The sequence below is a fragment of the Gigantopelta aegis genome, chromosome 9 (genome assembly GCF_016097555.1).
Source record: "Gigantopelta aegis isolate Gae_Host chromosome 9, Gae_host_genome, whole genome shotgun sequence".
Classification (NCBI taxonomy): Eukaryota; Metazoa; Mollusca; class Gastropoda; order Neomphalida; family Peltospiridae; genus Gigantopelta; species Gigantopelta aegis.
This window is the reverse complement of record NC_054707.1, coordinates 61,541,588-61,566,139: the sequence shown is the minus strand read 5'-3', so window position 1 is coordinate 61,566,139 and position 24,552 is coordinate 61,541,588. Positions and strand designations below refer to the sequence as shown.

The 24,552-nt window shown below is 37.6% G+C and overlaps 1 protein-coding gene across 1 annotated transcript in view; it reads left to right on the top strand.

Moving 5' to 3' along the window:
* Positions 1-9,760: 9,760 nt before the first annotated feature.
* Positions 9,761-24,552, top strand: part of LOC121381316 (calpain-7-like) — a 45,124-nt gene continuing 30,332 nt past the window's right edge. The window contains exons 1-7 of the mRNA XM_041510575.1: positions 9,761-9,892; positions 12,299-12,457; positions 16,781-16,889; positions 17,941-17,993; positions 20,140-20,256; positions 21,654-21,721; positions 22,680-22,898. Of these exons, the coding sequence (XP_041366509.1) occupies positions 12,326-12,457; positions 16,781-16,889; positions 17,941-17,993; positions 20,140-20,256; positions 21,654-21,721; positions 22,680-22,898 (698 nt within the window). The 5' untranslated portion in view covers positions 9,761-9,892; positions 12,299-12,325. The remainder of the gene's footprint in view (positions 9,893-12,298; positions 12,458-16,780; positions 16,890-17,940; positions 17,994-20,139; positions 20,257-21,653; positions 21,722-22,679; positions 22,899-24,552) is intronic.

Below are 24,552 nucleotides of genomic sequence, written 5' to 3'. Positions count from 1 at the left end.
ATCAACATATTTATTGTTAATGGTGCAATTAATTTTTTTTTATTAGAATTATCAATAATTATATCATAATTTCAAAATAAATCATTCACCTGTTTTCGTGTATATAAACGCGAAGTAGGTCAGCTTATTGATATTAATAATGTTAAAACCAGTCTGAAAACACCATACCCGCATTTAATAGTATAAATGTAAAAAAAAAAATTCAATTATTTTTATTTAAACTGAAAAGGAAAACCCAGACAAATGCAAACAAAACGAAAATTTTACACCTTAATTGACAGTCATTCCAGTTCACAAATGTCACATTGTTATAAAAAATAAAAGCGAAGTAAGATCCACTGTGTGCACAATCTACCCGAGAAAAATAAAATCCATGTAGGCATCTTAGCCATGCATGACAATGAACATGTATACATCTGCAGTACTGTGCCACTCAAGAAAACAATTTCGAAACTGATCATGAGATGGGTCATGTGTGATCGTTCATTTTCATAGTAATATTTTTAACAAGACAAAACAAAAAAGTACTAAAATAATTTTGGGACAATAGCGTAGCGTTTGTGGGCTAAAAGTGAGGTCATGGGCGGTCTATAAATAGCGGAGTCACCGACCTCTATAACTTAACTACGGGACGGAATATGGGAGACAAGTCTCCACACACCCCCATAGACAACAACAACCAAGGAAAAAAGGGCCTTAGCGTTCTCCAGTGGAACGCTAAAGGCCTCCATTCATTGGGACATGGTGCTGAACTCATTCAACTGATTAGCACCAGTAACAACAAGCCAGACATCATTTGCCTACAGGAAACCTGGCTAGGAACCTCCAAAAATAAAGCTAAGAAAAATAACAATAAAAATAATCTAACTAAACCATTCAAAATACCAGGATATACAAGCTACTTTAAAAAACAGAGAAAACAATACTAGAGGTGGACTAGCCACACTAATAGAAAATAATATACCTCATTTAGAAATAAAATTCCAACCTCACAATAATAATCTAGAAATCCTCGGCCTAACCATACAGCATAATACTAAGAGTATCAACGTCATCAACATATACAGCCCGCCAGGTCCGGAGCACAATAAATTAAAACTAAATGACTATAACAAACTTATTAGCTCGAATAACAATAATAATAATGTAATCATAGTAGGAGATTTTAACTGCCATAGTAGCTTATGGGGAAACCCCACCACAGACTTTCAAGGCGACATATTAGAAACCTTCATCAACAATAACAACTTAGTCTGCCTAAACGACGGTAACATCACCTTTATCTCTGATATCAATGGAGGCACTTCAGCCGTCGACCTAACAATCACCTCAAACAATATAGGAGCTAACTCAAGTTGGGAAGTCTTGGAAACTCTTAATAGTGACCACTTGCCCATATTAACTAAATATAATTGTAATGAAACTTTCATAGAAGAAGAAATATTTACACCTAAATTTAACTTCTCAAAAGCTAACTGGGCAGGATTCTCCAAAGAATGCCTAAACCTTAAAGTTAATATCGAACTAAAGTTTAATGAAGCTACTAACGAACTCACTAATAATATTCTTAAAATAGCAAATAAACATATACCAATAACTAAACCCTTAGGAAAAATCAACCAGTCAGCTGGTGGACTGAAAAGATCAAAAATAAATGTAATCTCAGAAATCGTATGAGGAAAATTAAAAAAAAACCTTGCAAACCAGAATATCACAATAAATACAAAATAGCTAAAAATGAAGTCAGCAAACTAATAATTACAGCTAAACAAAACAGCTGGCAAAAATTCTGTAGTGAAATAGATAATAGAACAACAATTAGGGACATGTGGAAAAAAGTTAAAGCCATCCAAGTGCACCGCGCCATACCCACAGTCCTTCAAAAACATAAACCTGCTCTCTCTAACAAACAAAAAGCTAACTTACTCAGCAAAACCCTCTGCGAAAACAGCAGTAATGAAAACTTTCCCAAAGAATTTCTTGATCAATTAAAAAAAAAAATACTCTACCCACTAATCAACCAACTGAAACCAACCAGCCCAACAATGATAACCTTGAATTCAACCAACCAATAAACCTAATTGATCTTAAAACAGCACTCAAAGCTAAAAAAAAGTACTGCAACCGGACCTGATAAAATTAGCTATACGCTCTTAAAACATATGCCAGACGCAGCACTAGAGGTAGTGTTATCGCTATTTAACAAAATGTGGAGAGAGGCATCCATGCCCGAAGCGTGGAAACATGCTGAATGCTTTAGTCTCCCTAAAGCAGGCAAGGATCACTCTCTGCCGAATAGTTACAGACCGATAACGCTTACTTCACATCTATGTAAAACCCTAGAAACCATTATAAATAAACGTCTCAATAACTACTTACTAGAAAACAACCTTATAGCTAACACTCAAAGTGGATTTAGATCTAAACACTCCACCATTGACCAAATAGTTAGGCTACAAAATACTATTAATGATGCTCTCAGGAAGTCCAACAAAGTCATCGCCATATTTATAGACATCGAAAAAGCCTTCGACATGGTCTGGAGACAAGGACTACTAACTAAACTTAATGATAAAGGGATTAAAGGCAATATGTTCAACTTCATCAATAACTTTATTCATAACAGATCTATAGCAGTTAGAGTTAACGGTCAATACTCAGAAAAAAACAGATATACTAAATGGAATACCACAAGGTTCGGTCCTATCACCAACCTTATTCAACATATTTATAAATGATCTAACTATGACACTAAATGACAAAGAAAAACCAATCCAATCCAATATTTATTTACATGCTCCTATACCACTAGGGTTTCAAGCATGTCTGTCACGGGCCCATCCTCTGGATAGCCAGCAGGAGTGGTCCGGGACAGAAATATAGGGGCAATTTTAAACTTTACTCCAAAAATATTTGAGGGGACATTACCAATTTATTTGTGCATTTTCAAGCATAAAATACCTATTCCTAAAAGTTTAGCCACATTTTTAGCCGGGCGGTCTAAACTTAAACCACTCTAAAACTATATCTTCTTATTTAGCCCTAAGGGAATTAAGGGTAAGGTTATTCTCTAGATTAATCCGCCACACAGAAAATTATATCATTTGAGGGAGGTGCCATGCCGGTATTGGGAATCTAAGTGTGGCAGGCAGGGGGGGGGGGGGGGGCGAGGCCCAGGGGAGGGGGGGGGCCGGAGCCCCCCGGACAAACCTACTACTGCCAAACCGCCTACGCCTACGCCTACCTCCTACCCTCCGGTGGTGTCCCGCCCCCCCCCCCCCCCCACCCCCCCCCCCCCCCCCCCCCCCCCCCCACCGTCCCAACCGCGATGCCCTCCACCTGCACGGCCCTCATATAGTTAGTTTAAATTTATTTATTAGTTATGTACTCTTAACTTTAGTTCTCCTAAACTATCCACTGGGAGAGTGGATGTCACTTTCAGAGTGACAGTAGCATGTCCGGACGATGGAAAAGGAGTCTTCGTCTGTCCCTCCGCCGGAGCAGAAACGCACCCCCGGTGACCACTTAGTTCCGGGCGCCTCTCTGTAGTCCTCGAGAATCTAAAAGTTATGTCATTCACAGACGCCATCACCCTTTAATCTATAAAAACCGAAGAGCGGTCCAGGGCAATAATACCAAGGACCGCTAGACGGCATGGGTACTGCTAAGTCCCATTAAATTAGAGAGAGAGCACATCTGTCTCTCTCTCATGCTTTATTCAATAATAATTAAAAGTATATAATAAAATAATATATCAAAATATTAAAATACAGAGCACGCTTGTAAACATTTATACTAATAATTTAAAAAACAAAAACCAATCAGTTTAAAAATTTACATATATATATAGCGTAGCCGGTGAACAATCAAGAGATGTCTAACTGCCAGGTTAGACACCTCTATATTACACCCAAGCTGATCTACCATTCTCCCATTCATACCCCACATTCTTACTTAAAATCAAAAGGAAGGGAAAAATAACCACCTACCTTAATCGTTAAAATTGATATTCTTGTAAAATTAAAATTAAAATAAATATATACTATATTTTATATTTAAAAGCCGGTATTTTATCTAACTTCTATAATTATGCAGAGTAGCTATGTCCACGAGCACGCCAGGCACGAAAGGACAGAGAGCTATGTTATGAGTATTTATTCCGGAATTTAATAAGTGTTAATGGAATATCTCCAGAATATAATAAGAGCACCAAAAAAAAAGGGGGGGGGGGGGGGAGCAATGGAACAATCGGTCCCCGACAGCCATCCGAGACCATTGTCTGTTTAACTAAATAACTGATTATATTAAATTTATATTGGTATATTAGTTCCAAGCACGAAGGCAATCAGGAGCCTATCAATTTCCCTCTTGTGCTCAATCGGGGGATTCAGTAAATTTAGACCGTTGAGCACTAATTTATGTCTCTTAAAAAAAATTTCTAAATTCTTACGTTTTAACCTGTGTCTGGTGCATTCAAGCAGAAAATGCCTCACATCCTCTACTTTATTACACACCAGACAGTTAGGGGTGGGAGATTTCTTTATTTTAAATTTATTACCATTAAGGCCATAACATACTCCCATTCTAAGTCTCGAAATTATTTTAGTGGCCTTAATGTTGAAGGATATTGGGCCGGGTCCCGCTGCCTTCGGCTTAATGTATGCATGCCACGCCCTGGTATGGTGGTCCCACTCGGACTGCCATAATTTACCAAGGTGTGGCTCTAATATAGAGTTAAATTCTTTATAGTTATATTTAATCTCGATCCCTATTTTCTTATCACGCAGGCTATTTCTGGCGTTCGTGTCAGCAAGTTCGTTTCCTGGTATGCCGACATGTGCCGGCACCCATTCAAGTCGAACCTTAGTTCCACTGGTGATAATGCTATTGTAACATTTATATATTTTATTTACTAATTCGGGTCTAACACCCCGACATCCAAGGATAGCCTGAAGCGAACTTAGACTATCGGTGAAAAGCACATATCCACCAGGGCCATTTCTTTTAATATTATCATTTTGTATCCACATTAACCCATAAAGTATGGCAATAAGTTCAGATGTATAAACCGAAATATTATCAGTAAGCCTGGCCCTAATGGCTATCGGTTTTATATTTTTATTAATTTTAATAGCAAAAGCCATACCTGTTTTTCCAGTGGCGGGGTCCTTCGATCCATCTGTGTACACTTGTACACAGTCTGGATAGAATTTTTCCACCACTGCCTGAAATATAATTTTTTTAATATATGGGTTATCATACTTATTTATTTCGTCTCTAATGTGGAAATTTACCACTGGGCGTTCCAACTGCCACGGATAGTCCAGTCTACCACTAGCATCCCCAATGGTCAGTCCAGAAACTCCAAAATCAGTGGCATATTTATTTAAATAAGAGATAATGGATATATCCCTATCACCAACGGTCTTAACCTCCTGAGGAGCTAAACTATTTATAGGAGAATCAGGCACCTGGTTCCTTGTTTTACTTATATACCGGAAACCCTGCCGGATTCTCCTCAAAGTAAGAGGAAGTACTCCCAATTCCACCATTATACTATCATATGGAGTACAGATAGCTCCCCCAATAATTATCTTGAGGGCCCTACCATATACTCCATCAAGTTTTTTTAAGTGTGTTTGGGTTGCACACCCAAAGGCCATTGCACCATACTGGAGTCTGGACACTATGAAGGCCTCGAAGACCATAAGCAGAGTTTTCCTGTCTGCGCCCCATGAAGTACCGGAAAGTATCCTCAAAAGATTTAGATAGAGGACACAATTACCGGTAATCCCAGTAATGTGTTCGCCAAAACTAAGGGCATGGTCGAAGATTACACCCAGAAACTTGACAGACTGTACTTGTTTAATAATAATATTTTTAAATTTCAATTCTAACTTATATCTTCTTTTAAATTCTCTGCATTTCTGAAATACTATACAGTTAGTTTTAGCTTTGGAGATAGTAACCCCCCAGGCTGCTGACCATCTATGTAGATTATCTAAGTCATTCTGGAGGTCTGTTTTGATATCATCATAGGTTTTCCCTATCCTCCAGAATGCTGTATCGTCAGCAAAAAGTCCGACACTTAAGGATGTTTTAGTGCTTTTATTGGAAGTGATAAGTGCTATATCTAGATCATTTAAGAAGATTCCAAACAATGTGGGCGCTATCACTGAGCCTTGTGGGATACCATTCTCCAAATTTAAAATGGGGGAAAAACTACTATTAACATTAACGGCAAATATTCTTTCTTCTAAAAATTTTACAATAAATAAGAACATTGCCCCTTTTATCCCCATTTGATAAATTTTGAACAACAAACCGCGTCTCCAGACCATGTCGTATGCCTTTTCAATATCCACAAAAACCCCCGCCACCTTGCGGCCATTCCGAAAGGCATCTTTAACCTCGGTTTGAAGCCTAACTAGGTGGTCGGTAGTTGAGTGGTGTCTCCTAAAACCACTCTGGAAAACCGACAATAATTTGTTGGTCTCCAGAAAGTGGATAAGGCGTTGGTTTACCATACTCTCCATGGTCTTACAGACGCTGGATGTTAGGGATATTGGTCTATAGTTAGACGGGTCGAGGGGGTCCTTACCCTGCTTTGGAAGTCCAAAGACCTCTGCATGTTTCCAATTAAGAGGAAGAGCCCCCTCGAGCCATATCAAATTATAGAGTTCTAGGAACAGTCCGAGGGTTTTGGTAGGCATATGTTTAAAAAATATATAACTGAATCTATCTGGCCCTGGAGCTGAGCCCTTACGGTTACCAAAAGCCTCTTTCAGTTCCCAGATTTTAAAAGGTGCATTGTATGGTCTGACAGAATCCGGACTATGATCTTCAAGGGGGATCGGGCTATCTCTTTCCATTTTAATTTTTCTAGTTTGAAAAAATGATGAATAATTAGTTGTAGCTGAGTTTTGCCTAAACGTTGCTCCTAAAACATTAGCTTTTAATTGGTCATTAGTATAGACTTTACTATTTTTAAGTATACTATTATTTTTTGTAGATCTCCCCTGAATCCTTTTAATCCTCGACCATACTTCTTTTACCTCTGAATCCTTGTTTAGCGAACTACAGAACTGGTGCCATGAGGCATTTTTTAATTTAGTAATATTTAACTTTAATTTATATTTACTTTCTTTAAATTTCTGTATATTCTCTAAATTAATGAATTTCTTTAGTTTCCTTCTACATTTATTTCTTTCGGCTTTTTGCTTGGATAGTTCCTCATTCCACCACGGGACGGAAGAGCGACTACCCTTATTACTAAATATAGGAATTGTTTTGTCTGCTATATCTATAATTACTTTAATCAATTTATTATTAAATATATTAATATTCTTATCCCTAATCTGCTCATGGTCCAAGAGACCACACATGTGACCAAAGTCCACCCAATTTGCTTTATCTAAATTCCATTTACGTTTAGTATTATTATTTTTATTATTCCAACTGTCTAAAATGTTAAATTTAATTTTTATGGGTAGGTGATCGCTACCCAAGTCATCAAGAGTCTCCCACTCACATTTAGCTGCTAAATTTTTTGAGACGAAAGATAGATCCAGACACGACCATGTATGGTGGGTGTCAGAAAAATAGGTAAAGCTACCATCATTTAAACAAGCCATATTTAAATTATCCATATACTGTTCTATTATATTACCTTGTAAATTAGTTGTATCAGATCCCCATAAAATATTTTTACAATTAAAATCCCCCACTACTATTAAATTTATATTATTACTCCCTATTGGTTTCAAAAAATCATCTATACTTAATTTTTTTCCTGATAATCTAGTATGTACATAGTAATTATAAATATTAATATTATTATTTTTAGTATGAAGTGACACCCCCAAAACTTCGATCTCTGGTTTCGTCTCAATTACAGTAAGCTGGGAGTGGGAAATTCCATTTCTGACAAAGGTAGCTACCACCCCCCGTGGATTTATTGCCACTATTAAAAAAGATACCTGTATATCCTGAAATTTTATATTCTGTAAATAGTTTATTTTTTTTAGTTTGTAAAGAATTATTCGGTAATAAGGTCTCTTGAATGGCAATAATATCAATAAACTTATTATGGTCAATATAGTTTTTTAGTTCTGGGCCATTGGTGCGCAGACCACGGGCGTTCCACTGTAATATGTTTAAACCATTATGGTTAGTAAGTTTATTATTATTATTATTATTATTATTATTAAAATTTATATTCCTACCTTTAAGGCCTGTCTGCATGATGAGACACGGAGCAATTCTATTTTCCCGGGGACTAACTTTGTCTAACAGTTAGTCCACATTATCATTGCTCCGTGGCTCCTGTGCTACCAGGTCTCTGGCCCTATACCAGGCAACATTGCGTGCCTCAATGGCTTTAGGGTCAACCTCGATAGCTAAGTTAATGTTTAACAACTCACAGGCATCACCAGAGGCCATCCGAATGTCAGCTATAGAAAATTTTGAAGTCGGGACCTTTTTATTCTCTCGGGTCAAAAGAAGTCCAGAAAGTATTCTAACTAGATCGAGAGCTGTAATTATATGATCTGATTTTAATTGGTTGGTCCCTGAGGTTACGCCGGCATATGAATTAACAGCAGAGACTGGTCGGCTAAAATTATGTCCGGACTCAGTCTTGCTAGTTAATTTTGCGCCAGCTGCCAGTCCCGGGGGGCCGGGCCCAGCCATATTGGCTTCCGATTTTTTTGAAATGGGTACCCTGTCCGCCATGATGCGGACCGCCCTCCTATAGTCAGGACACCCCTTGTCATGGGTGTAATGTGCCCCCCTACAATTAGCACATGACAACGGCCCCACACCTAAAACAGACAGGGAACTCTCTAGTGGCCCTGCACTTTTTTGTTAAATGGCCCCACCTCTGGCATCTGGCGCATTTAACTGGTTTTGCCTGGTATGGGTGTAGTCGATGTTCCACCCCTTTTACCCTTATGGTTTCCGCCGCCGAGGGTTCGGCCAACAGGACATCCAGATACCCATTGCCCCAAACTGTTACGTTCGAGACAGGTATATCCGGATTGTCCGTCCTGACCGAAGAGAAGATGGCTGGGCCATTTGCTCCCTTAAGATCTGTTTTAACTATTCTTCGTAAAGAGAGGGGTGGAATACCTCCTCCATCCCTCTGAGAAGAGCCTCCCCTTACAACCTCCCTATAGGGTTCCCTATTGGGTTGAGAGCTGTAGGGGCGCTTTATTTGTGTTTGGGCGCCCCCCTCTCTCACTGGTTTAACTTGTTTATAAAAGGGGGGTGAAGGCCCAGCCCCCCTCTGCCCCTGGCGGGTTTTCTCCCCAGTTTTCAAGGGGGGGGGGGGGGGGAAAGGGTCCACCTCCATACCGGAAGAATTTAATTTTGACGGTAAACTAGTGTTAGCTTTAGTGGACGGAAGTTCCACCCTCCCTTTATTCGGTTTAGTTCTTTTTATCCCGGGGAACATGTATGGGGTACATGTAAAAAAAAGTACTAAAATTTTGTGCGAAACTAGGGGTGTTGTAAAAACATCTGGTTATACCGAAAATGAGCCATGAAAGGTACCATTTTCTGAAGTTAATACTTTGAGGTAGGGGTTGTAGTACTGATATTTATGGGTCATAGTTTGGTTGATATATTGCATATAGTGTTTTTAAACACAAACGTTAACATGGTCGCCTATGGGATTTGAATTGGTATAGTCCAACCTATAGAGACTATCATCCTCAATTATTTCCCTTGCATAAATCTTTAGCAGCTGTGGTAATATTTTGTTGACTAGAGCGAACCCAGCATTTTAATACGCATACCCAATGGTTCAAACTCAGCACTGTGGACTAGTCTATTTTATACGGAAGTGAAATGAGAAGTAGCGAAAGTGGCATAATTTGACAAATGTTGTGTTGTACGTGCACTGTTTAGTTGTCCATATATACCAGGATATGTCATAATGCTAGAGCTGCCATGGTTATGTTGTATTGGCAAAATATGCGAATAAATATATCAAATGTGATTTAATGGAGTATAGTTAAAAATTAAAATGATTAGTAGAGCCTCTGGAGGTTCCTTTTCTCATAGATAGGAATTGTGTTTTCATTCATTGATTAATTTATTATAACTTATTTTTGTGCTTGGTGGCGTCGTGGTTAGCCATCGGTCTACAGGCTGGTAGGTACTGGGTTCGGATCCCAGTCGAGGCATGGGTTTTTTAATCCAGATACCGACTCCAAACCCTGAGTGAGTGCTCCGCAAGGCTCAATGGGTAGGTGTAAACCACTTGCACCGACCAGTGATCCATAACTGGTTCAACAAAGGCCATGGTTTGTGCTATCCTCCCTGTGGGAAGTGCAAATAAAAGATCCCTTGCTGCCTGTCGTAAAAAGAGTAGCCTATGTGGCGACAGTGGGTTTCCTTTCAAAATCTGTGGTCCTTAACCATATGTCTGACGCCATATAACTGTAAATAAAATGTGTTGAGTGTGTCGTTAAATAAAACATTTCTTTCTTTCTTTTATCCAACAAAGGTTCAAGCATGCCGTCCTGGGCACACACACATTAGTTATCTGGGCTGTCTGTCCAGGACAGTGGGTTAGTTAGTGGTTAGTGAGATAGTAGCTCGAGTTACCTAGCTCTCCTCTTATTAATATGTTGTAGGGAACGGCTAGAGGTGACTGTGTGTAATACTTCGGCAATCGTTGACGACCAAATGGTAGCCAGCTATTTTCCTAAATCTGATGCCACAGAGCTTTAGTTTGATTTTATCTCTAGTCATGACATTAAACTTACATGTTATTAACCAGTACCAATGCTACATGAATAAACCTGATGCCTCTATGTGAAACAAACCTGGTCTGTACTTTCTTGTGACTTAGAACAAACTGTGTGACATTGGTACTGGTTAACAACACGTGACATGTTGGTACTGGTTAATATCATGTAAGTTTAATGTTATGACTGGACTCGAGAATAATTAAACTAAAGCCCTGTGGCATCAGATTTAGGAAAATATTTGTATTTTAGACACGTTAGCTGGCTTTATTATTTTTATGTACACAACCCTTGGCATGTGTTGTTTCATTTGTAAACAAGGGGTTGGGAATATAAAAACAAAAAAACATCAAATTTTGTACCTGATGAAAAACAACAACCCCACACCGTTTTGACGTGTGTATCCATCCAGTCATGGGACGGGGCATAGCTCAGTGGTACAGCGCTCTCTTGATGCGTGGTCGGTCTGGGATCGATCCGCGTCAATGGGACCATTGGGCTATTTCTCATTCTACCCAGTGCACCACGAATGGTATATCAAAGGCCGTGCTATGTGCTGTCCTGTCTGTGGGATGTTGCATATAAAAGATCCCTTACTGCTAATCGAAAAAGAATAGCTCATGAAGTGGCGACAGCGGGTTTCCTATCAATATCTGTGTGGTCCTTAACCATATGTCCGACGCCATGTAACCGTAAATAAAATGTGTTTAGTGTTTCGTTAAATAAAATATTTCTTTCCTTCCATCCAGTCACTGTCTGGAACTTCATTGAGAATGAAAAGAATACCTGTGATAGTTTCAATTTATGTAGTCTAGTTTGGAGATATTTTACAAAGTTAAAGTTTGCTTTGTTTAACGACACACATTTGGGAATTTTTACATACAGTTTTAGTGAGGAAACCTGCTACATTTTTCCATTAGTAGCATGGGATCTTTTATATATGCACCATCCCACAGACAGGATCTATAACAAATATAAGTAATGGTGCATTGGCTAAAAATTACAAATAGCTTAGTGGGCCCACTGACGGGGGGATGGGTTATTAGGTCTAAATTGAATTGATCATGTTCAGTTTTATATACAGCAACACCCAGTTTCAATACATGGCTATGGTAGATAGGAAGTTGTTGTTTTTATGCTTAGAAAATTGCAATTTTCTGGGAGAATGATCCCTCTGGGCAGGAGATTGGGAGACTTGATCAAATACTGTGAGTCTCCCTCAGAATCCAGGAAGGTTGACAGGTCTGTTGATGACCCGAAATGTTTATTGGAATGAGTACAGAGATTAGCAAAATATCGTTCAATACTGTGCAAATGTTAAATATTTTCGTAAGCACTGATCTATGTGACCTGGATCTGAATAAAACGATTGTTTGCACAATCTATATCGTGTGAGAAATTGGAAAGTTTTTTGTATTAAGATAATGAGAATGGTAGGCAGAGGGTGATAGATGGGAAATCTGTATCTATTATCAAAGATATCTATTTAAGATATTCTGTTATATCTTTAATTTTAATTGTACCAATTATGCATTTATTTGCAGATTGAGTTTAAACCACATGACAGTGAAATGGACCCTTCATCTGGTTACCATGGTGGGGTTGATCCATCTGTATTGGAACGTGATGCTGGTTGTCATGCCCACCAAGCTGTGCAGTATGATCAACAAACAAAATATGACTTGGCTATATTTTACTACATTGTAAGTAAAGTGTATATGTTTTACATTAATATGCTACTATTTAATGCAAAACATGAACTCAACTTCAGCTTTGATAACATGTGTTTTCATTGTCATTAGTTAAATTTTGTTTTGTTTAACGACACCACTAGAAGACTTATTAATCATTGGCTATTGGATGTCAAATATTCGGTTTTGCAATTTTTTTTCATTAGTAGCAAGGGATCTTTTATAATCTTGAGCAGAATTGAAGCAACCTCAAACAACTTACTTGCCCACTTGCGAAGTACAAGTGTGTACATGAAATCTGTATGTGTAAATTGCTGGCATAAGCTACTGCATAATATTATGTAATCAGTTTTGTATGTTATGTTTAATTATGTTTTATTACCCCAGCAGGCACTCATAACGGGGAAAATAAAAATCATACATTGGTCTAACGAACAATACTATTGGATAATTTGATGCTTACAAACCAATGACCTTGTCGGTACTAAATATGACATCATCACGATTTGGCAAACGCACACAATGACGTCATGTAGTTTAAAGAGTTTGCATTTACGGCTGTCTGATTTTGGTGTTAAATTTATAACAAAATGTCATTTTAATGCAATTCATTATAGATTTTGTACCAGAATAAAGAGAACTTTTGTTTTTGAAAATTATCTATGAACGTGATTAAATTACAAAGTTATAGAAATACTCAGAACAGTGCGTAAAGTGGCGTATATCGTTTCTATACATGTATGTGCATGTGTGTGTCGAAAACGAAGGCTTTTAGAGAAAAAATTGCTCCGGTAATAAATAGAATAACAAACTCGGCACCAGTTATTATCAAATTTATGTCCCTCATGAAATAATTTTAATTTGTCACTCGCTAAAGCTCATGACAACTGAAAATTATTTCACTCGGGACATAAATTTGATAATAACTGGTAACTCATTTATTATCGTCTATCTATGGATCACTGATTGTAAATTGAAGATTGGTACTTCACAGGAAGAAAACAAAACTGGTTAATTTATTCTAAATGTTTAAATATACAGTGAAATTTCTCTAAACCAGATGCCCACCGGACCATGTAACAAGTCTGGTTTTATGAGGTATCTGGTTTAGAGAGGTTCACTTCTGCACAGATATTTAAAAAGGGACCGTGAAAAATGTCCTGTTTTGAGGGAATTCTGGTTTACAGAGGGTCTGGTTTGAGAGGTTTCACTGTATTAAAAATTCTGAGGTTTTTAACTTGACAAATGCAATATGTTTCTGGTGTTTGTTATAACTTAAAATACATTTTATTTGAAAAAAAAAATGTGCATACCCCAGGAACTAGAGTTGAAATTGAGGCTTAACCATGTACCATGATTGTTCCAGTGTCATTGTTATTTGATTTTTTTTTTTTTTTTTTTCTCTTTCACAATTTAGACCAATAGTCCAGTCTGTAAGATAAAATGAGCAGTTTTTTCCAGTTCGCCTCTCTTTCCATAGAGTTTGGTGTGTATGGCAGTTTCGATTGGCCACTCAGCTTGTCTCAGGTCTTGATGAATTGGACACGCCTGTAAGATGTGTTCTGCTGTTTGGTCTTCCAGGCCACAACTGCAGGTTGGTGTTGCTGCAAGTTTAAACTTTCTGAACATGTGAGCATTCAGTCGGTTGTGGCCTGTCCGGAGTCTCAACAGAGTTACTTGTTCCAAGCGACTGAGAAGGTGGTAATCATCTTGTTCTGTCCTGGGTCTGTTGGCTGCCTTTATCAAGGTTTTCTTCTCTGAGAAGCTAATGTTGTTGCTGGGCTGTACATGATTAGCTCCTAGCTTGGCTAGCCTGTCTGCTTCCTCATTTCCTGGAATCCCACAATGTGCTGGGATCCACTGTAGAGCTACTCGTCTTTCCTTTGCTACCTCTTGCATGGCTTCATTCAGGTGAGGAAGTTTTTCCCCTTGCAAGGCTTGTAGGACTGAGAGAGCATCTGTGAGGAAGACAACTTGTTGACAGTCTTCTTTTGCATCCTTGATCATTGTAGCAGCCTGAATAAGTGCATGGGTTTCTGCATTGTAGTTGGAACTGTGGGTGCCGGTTGGTACTTTTGCAGTTAGGGTATTTCTTGAAGGGAGCTTGATAAATATGCCTGCCCCTCCATTGGCCACAGCATTTGTTGACGAACCATCAGTGTATGCATGGATCCAAGATTCTTCTGGGTACCGGTCACTGATCATAGCCATTGCCAGTGACCGTTTGACCAGGTCGTTTTGGGAGTCTGCTGAAGCCAACTGTGGGACAGACATGCTGATCTGTAGATTGGCTTGTTCATCATTCCATGGTTGTGGAAGATCTGTTGGGCAAAATGGAAGTGTCTTTGGTAACGGGTTAGCTTGGTGTTCTCTAGTAAGTCTTCTGCTTTGGTGGATGAAACTGCTACGTTTGAGACGATTCTTTGTCAGACCATCCATTCTTTGTTTCATTGGATGATTGGGCAGGTACCTGAATTTCTCTGCCTGGATCATGATCTTGGCATCTCTCCTCTCACCAAGGGGTTGTATTGCTGCAGTTTTTTCCATGTCTTTAATGGGTGTAGACTTCATGGATCCCGTTATGATTCGCAGAGCTTGGTTTTGAACCTTGTCTAAAGCTTGCTGGTTGGTCTTTGCAGTGGTTGACCAGGCTGATGAGCCGTATTCAAGATGCGGCCGTACAGTTCCTTGATATACTCTCTTGAGGATTGTCTCATTTGCTCCCCAGCTAGTTCCTGCTAGTTTCCGCATGATGGCTAATTTGCATCTGGCTTTTGTCTCTGCCTTTTGAATATGTGGTTTCCAAGTTTGTTTCTTGTCGAAGGTGACCCCAAGATATGTTACTTCATCTGCATGTTTCAGTGGAGTGTTCCCAATTTTGATTGTTCCTGCTTTTTTCTTTGGTGATAGAGTGAAGAGTGTGGTAGAAGACTTGTCTTTATTGATAGCCACACACCATTTTTCTGACCAGGCTGTCAGGTTGTCTGCTGCTATCCGCATTCTGTAGGTGGCAGTAGTGACATGCTCTTCCTTGCACCACATCACCAAATCATCGGCATAAAGGGCAGCTTGTATTCCATTGGGAAGTTCCTGCACAAGGTCATTGATGAAGATTAAGAAAAGTGTAGGTGATAGGACTCCTCCCTGTGGGACCCCATGTCGCAAAAGTATTTTCTTGCTTTCTTTTCTGTCAACTGTGACCCTTGCTCTACGGTTGTGAAGATATGATCGGATCCACGCAAGCATGTTTCCAGATATGCCGCTTCTCTGTAGCTTGACGATGAGGCCATCCATCCATACTTTGTCAAATGCCTTTTGCAGATCTATCCAGGTGGCTAACACATGTTTTTTTTCTTGGAATGCATCTTCAACTTCTTGAGCAAGATATGCTGTTTGGTCTTCAGTGCTGTGAAACTGTCTGAAGCCTGACTGTTCAGGGGACAGGATGTTCTCAGTTTCCAGATACCATTGTAGGCGTTGGTTGATTATCCTCTCCACTGTCTTAACAACACAACTGGTTAGGCTGATTGGACGGTAGCTTTCAGCTTTTTTTCGGTCTTTTCCTTTCTTGTAAATAGGGATCATAGTAGCCTCTCTCCAGATTTGTGGAAGGACCCCATTTTCCCAACTGTGATTGAAGATCTCCAGTAGTTTGTTGACTGCTGCACTGCCAATGTGAGTTAGCATCTCATTGGTGATCAAGTCTGGGCCTGGTGATTTCCTATTCTTCAATTTCTTTAGAGCTACATGTAACTCATGCAGTGTGATAGGTTGTTGCATGGGTCCTGTTGGAGTGGCGTTTATTGATCTCTCCCTTTGTTCTTTTCTTGCTTCTCTTTGCTGTTCGACAGTTATGTGTATGCTGCTCTGTTCTTCATAATTGTCAGCTAAGCGATTTGCTGCTTGTTTGCCTATAATCATTTCTCCATTATCTTCCAGTGTTATCCTCTGTCCTCTGTTGTCCTCATCATTAAGTTGTCTTGTGAGTCTCCATAGTTTGCTTCCATCTCTCTCCATATTTAGAGCTGCTGTCTTTTCTCTCCAACTTTTTCTTCTTGCCTGTATTTTTGCTTTCGCCTGCTGAAGCTTCAGGTTGTTGTCATGTGAGGGTTGTTCTTCAGCCTTTTTCCTAGATTCAGACATGTCATCCTGTAGTTTTTGAAGGTGGTTAGTCCAGTAGGGTTTGTAGTCTTTTCTAGCACCTCTTGGGATTGTCTGTTCTTTGATTGATATCCAATAGCCGATGATCAATAAATCATTGTGCTCTAGTGGTGTTGTTAAATAAAACAAACTTCTTTTCTTATTTGAAGCTTTATTATGTTTCTGTTTTTCCAGGAAGCGTCGCAGGCCTTGCTTTCAGCTGCCCTAGCGGGATCGCAGATGCCTGGCATACTGGACAAAGCTAATGAGTATATGCTGAGAGCAGAGACGTTAAAACAATCAGGTAAAAGATTGCTCGTTCTGTAGTTCACAAGCTACACCACTAATTTAGAATGTAGGATGATATGATAGGAACCATTTTATCCAGTTCTCCTTGTGACCACAGAGTTTGGTGTGTAGGGGAGTCTCAAAAGGCCTCTCCGACTGTGTCATTCCTTGTAAGATTGGGGAGGCAGGACGTAGCCCAGTGGTAAAGCACTCATCTGATGTGCGGTTGGTCTAGGATCAATCCCCAATGGTGTGCCCATTGGGCTATTTCTCATTCCAGCCAATGCACCACGACTGATATATCAAAGACCATCCTGTCTGTGGGATGTGCCATTCTGTCTGTGGGATGGTGCATATAAAAGATCCCTTGCTACTAATGGAAAAATGTAGCAGGTTTGCTCTCTAAGACAAACTGTCAGAATTATTAAATGTTTAACATCCAATAGCCGATGATTAATATATCGATGTACTCTAGTGGTATCGTTAAACAAATTTTGTTTTCTGTCACCACAGAGCTTGGTATGTAGGGCAATCTCAAAAGGCTACTCTGATTGTTTCCATCCCTGACATCTATAAGATGTACTCCATTGTTTCGTCTTCCAGTCTACAGCAGCCAGTTGGTGAAGGTGCTAGCTTGAACCTTTTGAATATGTCAGCTTTCAGTCTGAGTTATGTGTCCCCTGGCTTTTACATGAAATGAGGTGATGTGGTCTCTATGACAATGTGCATATAGAAATACCTCCTTCTGCTGGTTAGTAAGGGTAGCCTACATACACGTGTGTGCATGTCAACATTGCATTTTTTGTATCACTCCTTGGACCAGGGTGTCAAAATATCCATTGGTTCGACATCAAGTAGCTGTAGTTTGTTAGACAAATATTATTTTTCTTGCCTTGTGTTGCCTTGCCTTGCCGTGTCTCCCCTTTTCTCTCCTCCCGTCTCCACTCAGACCCTCCCCTACCCTACCCTCCCCTCCTCAGAGCAACTTGCATTGGGCTAAAATGGCCCAGCAAACCTATAATTAGGCCTAATTGAAACATGTTTTAAAAAAGTTTTCAATCTTTCAGTATCTGACCCACAGAACCAACCATCTGAAACAGTTATTAAGACGCAGCTACAGGTATGTTTTGGTTGTAGAATGAATCAAAAGTGAAAGTTGCTTCTGCTTAATGACATCGGCTATTGATGTCAAAACATTTGATAATTTTGTTACAGAAAACCTGCTACATTTTCCCATTAGCAGCAAGCGATCTTTTATATGTACTTTCTAACAGACAGGACAGCACATACCACAATGTTTGAAATACCAGTTGTGGGGAATTAGTTGGGATGGGAACAAACTCATTCATTAGAGAACGTCCACTATGAGTCTTCGAAGTTGTGATGCAAGCACCTTAGTCAAGTATTCTCCTGTTTGAGCTCGATCCTACTCCACTAATTAATATTTAAGATATATAACATTATAAAGTTATGCTAATTCTAATTACAATGCACCGATTTGTCTGAAGTTGTATAAGAGTTATGTTTGTGTTTTATAGCTTGACTTTAAACTAACATAAACATTACAAAGTTATGCTAATTCTAATTACAATGCACTGATTTGTCTGAAGTTGTATAAGAGTTATGTTTGTGTTTTATAGCTTGACTTTAAACTAACATAAACATTACAAAGTTATGCTAATTCTAATTACAATGCACTGATTTGTCTGAAGTTGTATAAGAGTTATGTTTGTGTTTTATAGCTTGACTTTAAACTAACATAAACATTACAAAGTTATGCTAATTCTAATTACAATGCACTGATTTGTCTGAAGTTGTATAAGAGTTATGTTTGTGTTTTATAGCTTGACTTTAAACTAACATAAACATTATAAAGTTATGCTAATTCTACAAGGCTCGACCTTAGTGGTAGCCCAGGGTGTTTTGGCTACTAATTTCTCACTTGGGCTACTAGATATCTAAACACGGTAGTCTGTCTACTAGATTTTATTTTTTTGCACATCCAGTTACTAAGCAACCAACAAGATGCTTAAACACCTGAAACAGCATGTTTTAATATACATAAACAATTTCACTTTTTACCTCTCTTAATTGTTTTTTTTTTTTAATTTATGGGGAGACCAATTTTTACTGAGGGCTACCAGATTTCATAACCTGGTTGCCCGGCGGGCTACCACTGAAAATTGTTACGGTCAAGGCCTGTTCTAATTACAATGCACTGATTTGTCTGGAGTTGTTTAAGTGTTTTGTTTGTGTTTTATAGCTTGATCTTAAACTGACCTAGCATGATGTGTAGCACGATGATTGTTACAAAGTTATGCTGATTCTAAATAGCAATGCACTGACTTGGCAGACGTTGTTTAAGAGTTTTGTGTTTTATAGCTGGACCTTAAACTGACATAGCACGATGATTGTTACAAAGTTATGCTGATTCTAAATAGCAATGCACTGACTCGGCAGACATTGTTTAAGAGTTATGTTTGTGTTTTATAGCTGGACCTTAAACTGACATAGCACGATGATTGTTACAAAGTTATGCTGATTCAAAATAGCAATGCACTGACTCGGCAGACATTGTTTAAGAGTTATGTTTGTGTTTTATAGCTTGACCTTAAACTGACATAGCACGATGATTGTTACAAAGTTATGCTGATTCTAAATAGCAATGCACTGACTTGGCAGACGTTGTTTAAGAGTTTTGTGTTTTATAGCTGGACCTTAAACTGACATAGCACGATGATTGTTACAAAGTTATGCTGATTCTAAATAGCAATGCACTGACTCGGCAGACATTGTTTAAGAGTTATGTTTGTGTTTTATAGCTGGACCTTAAACTGACATAGCACGATGATTGTTACAAAGTTATGCTGATTCTAAATAGCAATGCACTGACTCGGCAGACATTGTTTAAGAGTTATGTTTGTGTTTTATAGCTGGACCTTAAACTGACATAGCACGATGATTGTTACAAAGTTATGCTGATTCTAAATAGCAATGCACTGACTCGGCAGATGTTGTTTAAGAGTTTTGTTTGTGTTTTATAGCTTGACCGTAAACTGACATAGTACGATGATTGTTACAAAGTTATGCTGATTCTAAATAGCAATGCACTGACTCGGCAGACGTTGTTTAAGAGTTTTGTTTGTGTTTTATAGCTTGACCTTAAACTGACATAGCACGATGATTGTTACAAAGTTATGCTGATTCTAAATAGCAATGCACTGACTCGGCAGACGTTGTTTAAGAGTTATGTTTGTGTTTTATAGCTGGACCTGGAGCGTGCCCAGTTTCTGTTGCACCAGGCGTTTGACGAGGATGAGAGTAACAACACAGAGGAGGCTGTAGAGCTCTACATGGAGGCTGTCGAACTCTTCCTGAAGATTGTTAGTGCAAACAGATGTTTTTAAAACAACAAAACTATTAGTCTATTCATTTAAGTATGGTCTGTTACTTCTTTTACATTCATCAGGGTATGAAAAAAAAAAATCAACCTCAAACTGTGTGAATCGGCAAAGCCGTTCTCATATAAGTTTGCAGATGTTTTGTTTTTGTTCATACCCAGATGAATGTAAAGAAATAACAGACAATACTTATAATTAAATTTGAATCATTCATGCTAGTAATAACATTAAAACTTCATACTTTATTTTGAATTATATTTGGTCCATAAACAATAATGCCCAATAAGATGACTAGCCCCCATATAAATGACATAATCAGATATGACGTTCTCCGACGACGTAATTTTTACATTAGTTGGTAAATGAACAAATTTGCATTGCTACGTCTGGACCAATGGGATGACTATATGTTGTAATAAATGTCACAGAAATTTAATTATATTATCTCTTTACAAGATAAGATATTATCCAGGGATGATTTTACAATGTTATAAAGGTGTTCAGAAAAAATTATAACCGTACAAATGTTTTTTCTTGACAAAATGTGAGAGAACTTCCACTCAAACTGTGTGTACATCATCATACATAAATTACTGGAATCAGCCCCTGTGAATTTGCAAGTTTGTATGACTAAAAAAAACCCCAGTTTGACAAAGTTTAAGGCATACTGTCACGGATTTAAGAACCTTATTTCTCTAAAAATGGATAATAAATACATATTACATTAATCATTGGAAACCAAATTTAGCTATCACATCACCTTAACTGAACCATGATAGAGTGAAATCCATGTCATCCCTCTCGGCAGTTTTAGTTTTTGAATTATGGACCATTGCCATAATTCAATTATTTTTACGAAATGTCATTAATAAATGGAGTATGGTGGTTATGAAGATGGTTGAATAAAGTACATTTAGGGACAAATCAAATTATTTTTGTTCAGGTAATACTTTGTTAGACCATTAAATAGATCAGTGGTCTGTGACAATATGCCTTTAACAGATAACATGTACATATGAAACATTGTGAAGCTTAATATAATATAATATTCTTTTAATATTTTTTGGTATATGCATTTAATTAAAATATGATGTGGTACATTTCCAGACAAAATTCTTATAAGATACTGTTATAAAACAAATGTACTGTTATAATGATCAGTAACTTGTGAAATATGATGAAATTTTGTTTTTATATTTAGAGGAATAGCTTAATATAATATAATATTCTTTTAATATTTTTTTGTATATGCATTTAATTAAAATATGATGTGGTACATTTCCAGACAAAATTCTTATAAGATACTGTTATAAAACAAATGTACTGTTATAATGATCAGTAACTTGTGAAATATGGTGAAAGTTTGTTTTTATATTTAGAGGAATAGCGCAAGTGATGTCAGTTTACAAGAAAAAGCTACCAAAATGGCTACACAGGGATTAGACCGGTAAGATAACTCTGTACATCTTTGACTTCTAATGTGGCTAAGTTGTTTCAAGCTTCAAATACTCTTCAAATGATATCATGCCATTACATAATATTAATAGGCTTGTCTGTTCTTTCATTAGGATGTCTGCCCATAATAGAAGTGTAACAAATACAAATATATGCTGAATGTGAGGTCACCAATATGAATGTTCATTCATGTTCTATGTAAATACATTTTTAATGTGTAATATGCAAATAAAATAATGAAAAAATTGAACTCTTTGTACTTAGTAGAGCATCTACATGTAATTCATTATTGATAAAAAAATAATATTGGTGCTTAAAATGTTTTCAACAAGGCAGGCAGAGTTTATTATTTTTGTTCAAATATATATTGGCAAAATACTTATTAATGACTTTTTTAGGTGTGAAGTAAAACAAGACAGCGTAATTTTACAAATAGACTAAATTTAAATTTCAAATCAGTAGGACCTATTTATAAACCTGAATAGAATTACTGCTGTTTTGATATGATATATTTAACAAAAGGTACTTTTAATTTCAATCATAATTTAAAACTTGTCAAAATATAGCTAAATTTGAATATGAATGATGTCAGTATTCCATTGACATCACTTTACATCTCCTTACAATAACAATAAACTGGGTACATGACATTTCCGTTTTAAGAACGCTGAAAACATTCCAATGCAAAATTGCTATTGAAATCTTTTTGTTTGAACATTACTAATGCATCTGAATGTGTTTAAAGAAAATCTGACGATTAAATTTTTTACCTTGTAAGAAATATGGATTTCAAGTGGAATTGCAGTAAGATATGTTATATTTATTGTGTACAAAGTCAAAACAAGGGTGCGAAGAGTGATTGTCATCGACCTTAGTTAGATAAATGTTTACATTTATAAAAGTCAAAGTATTAATGAGATTTACTGATTTATTTGTCATTACTCTGTTAGAGCTGAAGTGTTGAAGAAAACCCCTGCAAGATCTCCAGGTCTAGTTCAGAACCAAGACAGAAGGATAATGCCACCTCTGGGGTTCAATGCCTTTGCCGACAATGAGTCAGACAAGGGGAGACCACTCACTTTGAGTTCAGGACACACCATCAGCCGCGGTCAAGGACCAGTAAGTGTTGGTCCCGGTGGATATACCAAAGAAGAGATTGCTGTACTCCGGTAGGTTGGGTAATAACCGAGTTTGAACACACAACCCTACAATTAAATACATATCTATGGCAAAAGCTGATGAAAAACAATTTGAATACAGTCCACAGCAAACAAAGTGCCGTAAAGAATTAAAAACTATCAATCTCCACAGAATTGCCATGGGCAGTTGCAGGGGTTGACACATTAAATTTAAGGTAGTATTGAAGTTATATTATCTGATATTAGATGATTGATGCTTTCTGAGAATAGTAAATGTGTTAGCATTGGCACTGATTTTTGTAAAATAGGTGTTGTATATTAATACACTTTACTGCATGAAACATGGCATGATATCATGTTAGTCGTAATAGCATCACATTATATCCATGAACACAGATGTAAGTAGAAGACGGCCAGGTAACAAAACGCCTAGAAAGACCATCTGTCTTATTTAAGCTGACGTCAATATGGGGAAATTCCAATGCATCTAGCACATTATGCCCATGTGATTGTTACTGGCTACTAAGCCACTAATGTAAACAAACCTATTTATCAAGGCTTGAAATTTCAGTTGCACTATAACATGTATATCATGTATTATGTATGCACAGGCCTCTTTGCGGAAAACAGGACTTATGTTTTTATAAAGAATACTACATGAGTGACCATTAGAAATCATTTGTCTTTCAATGTGTTGTTTTAAAATGTATCTAACAAGTGAAAATGAGTTTGATTCATTTTAAAATGAGATACGAAATTCAATGTAGTATTCTATTTTTACATATCCTAAAAAACCCAAGGTTTGAAACAAATTTTAACGTCTTATTAAACTCAAAGTTATTTACAGCACTAACTTCCCAGACCTCAATGTGAACTAAATTAAGGAGAGTGATTAATTGCTCCCCAAATTTAGAATATAGAGAGCCTTTTAAGATCTTACCATATTGATACCATATTAATTCACATACTAAGGGGAGATAAAAATGACTCCTTGAACTAGTATCAGATGAGTGATGGGAAGCAAACTGATACTGATAGTTCCCCATAACTGGCGAGGTTTGCTTTCCTTTCTGCTGCTGTAGCTGGTGTGTCTCAGTTCTTAAAACACGTCGCAGTTGATGCCTGTTGTAGCCAGACACAAATCAATGGTCTGGACTACTGATCAGTAGGTAGGTATGACAAAGTTTGACGTCACTTTGCGCTGCATATCTGCCACCAGCTTAAATGACTCACTTTTCAACACACATATTACAGCTTCCCAATGAAATACAGTGATATTAAATAGATGTACATACACAGCATTTTATCGTCTTTCCAACATAATATTATAATTATTTAATTTGTAATTCGGTTAAAACTACACCAATAACGATTTTCAAGAGAGCTCTGTCAATGATGTCGCGTAAAAAGTATGAAGTCGCAGCAATTTTTAAAGCTGATAAGGTCACATGATAATTTTGTCTTAACGCGGCATCTGACATCAATGGCTTCTTTTAGAAGTGTTTTGAGGCATTTAAGGCGTGTCATTATAGAGAAAGGTCGATTTTGTCACTGATAACGAAATGTGATATTTTAAATGTACTTTGAAAAACACTGAACTTCAAATGGATTTTGAATATATTTCTATACTTTGGCACATCGAGTTCACATAGTTGTTAAATTGAACCTATTTCTATGTTTTCTT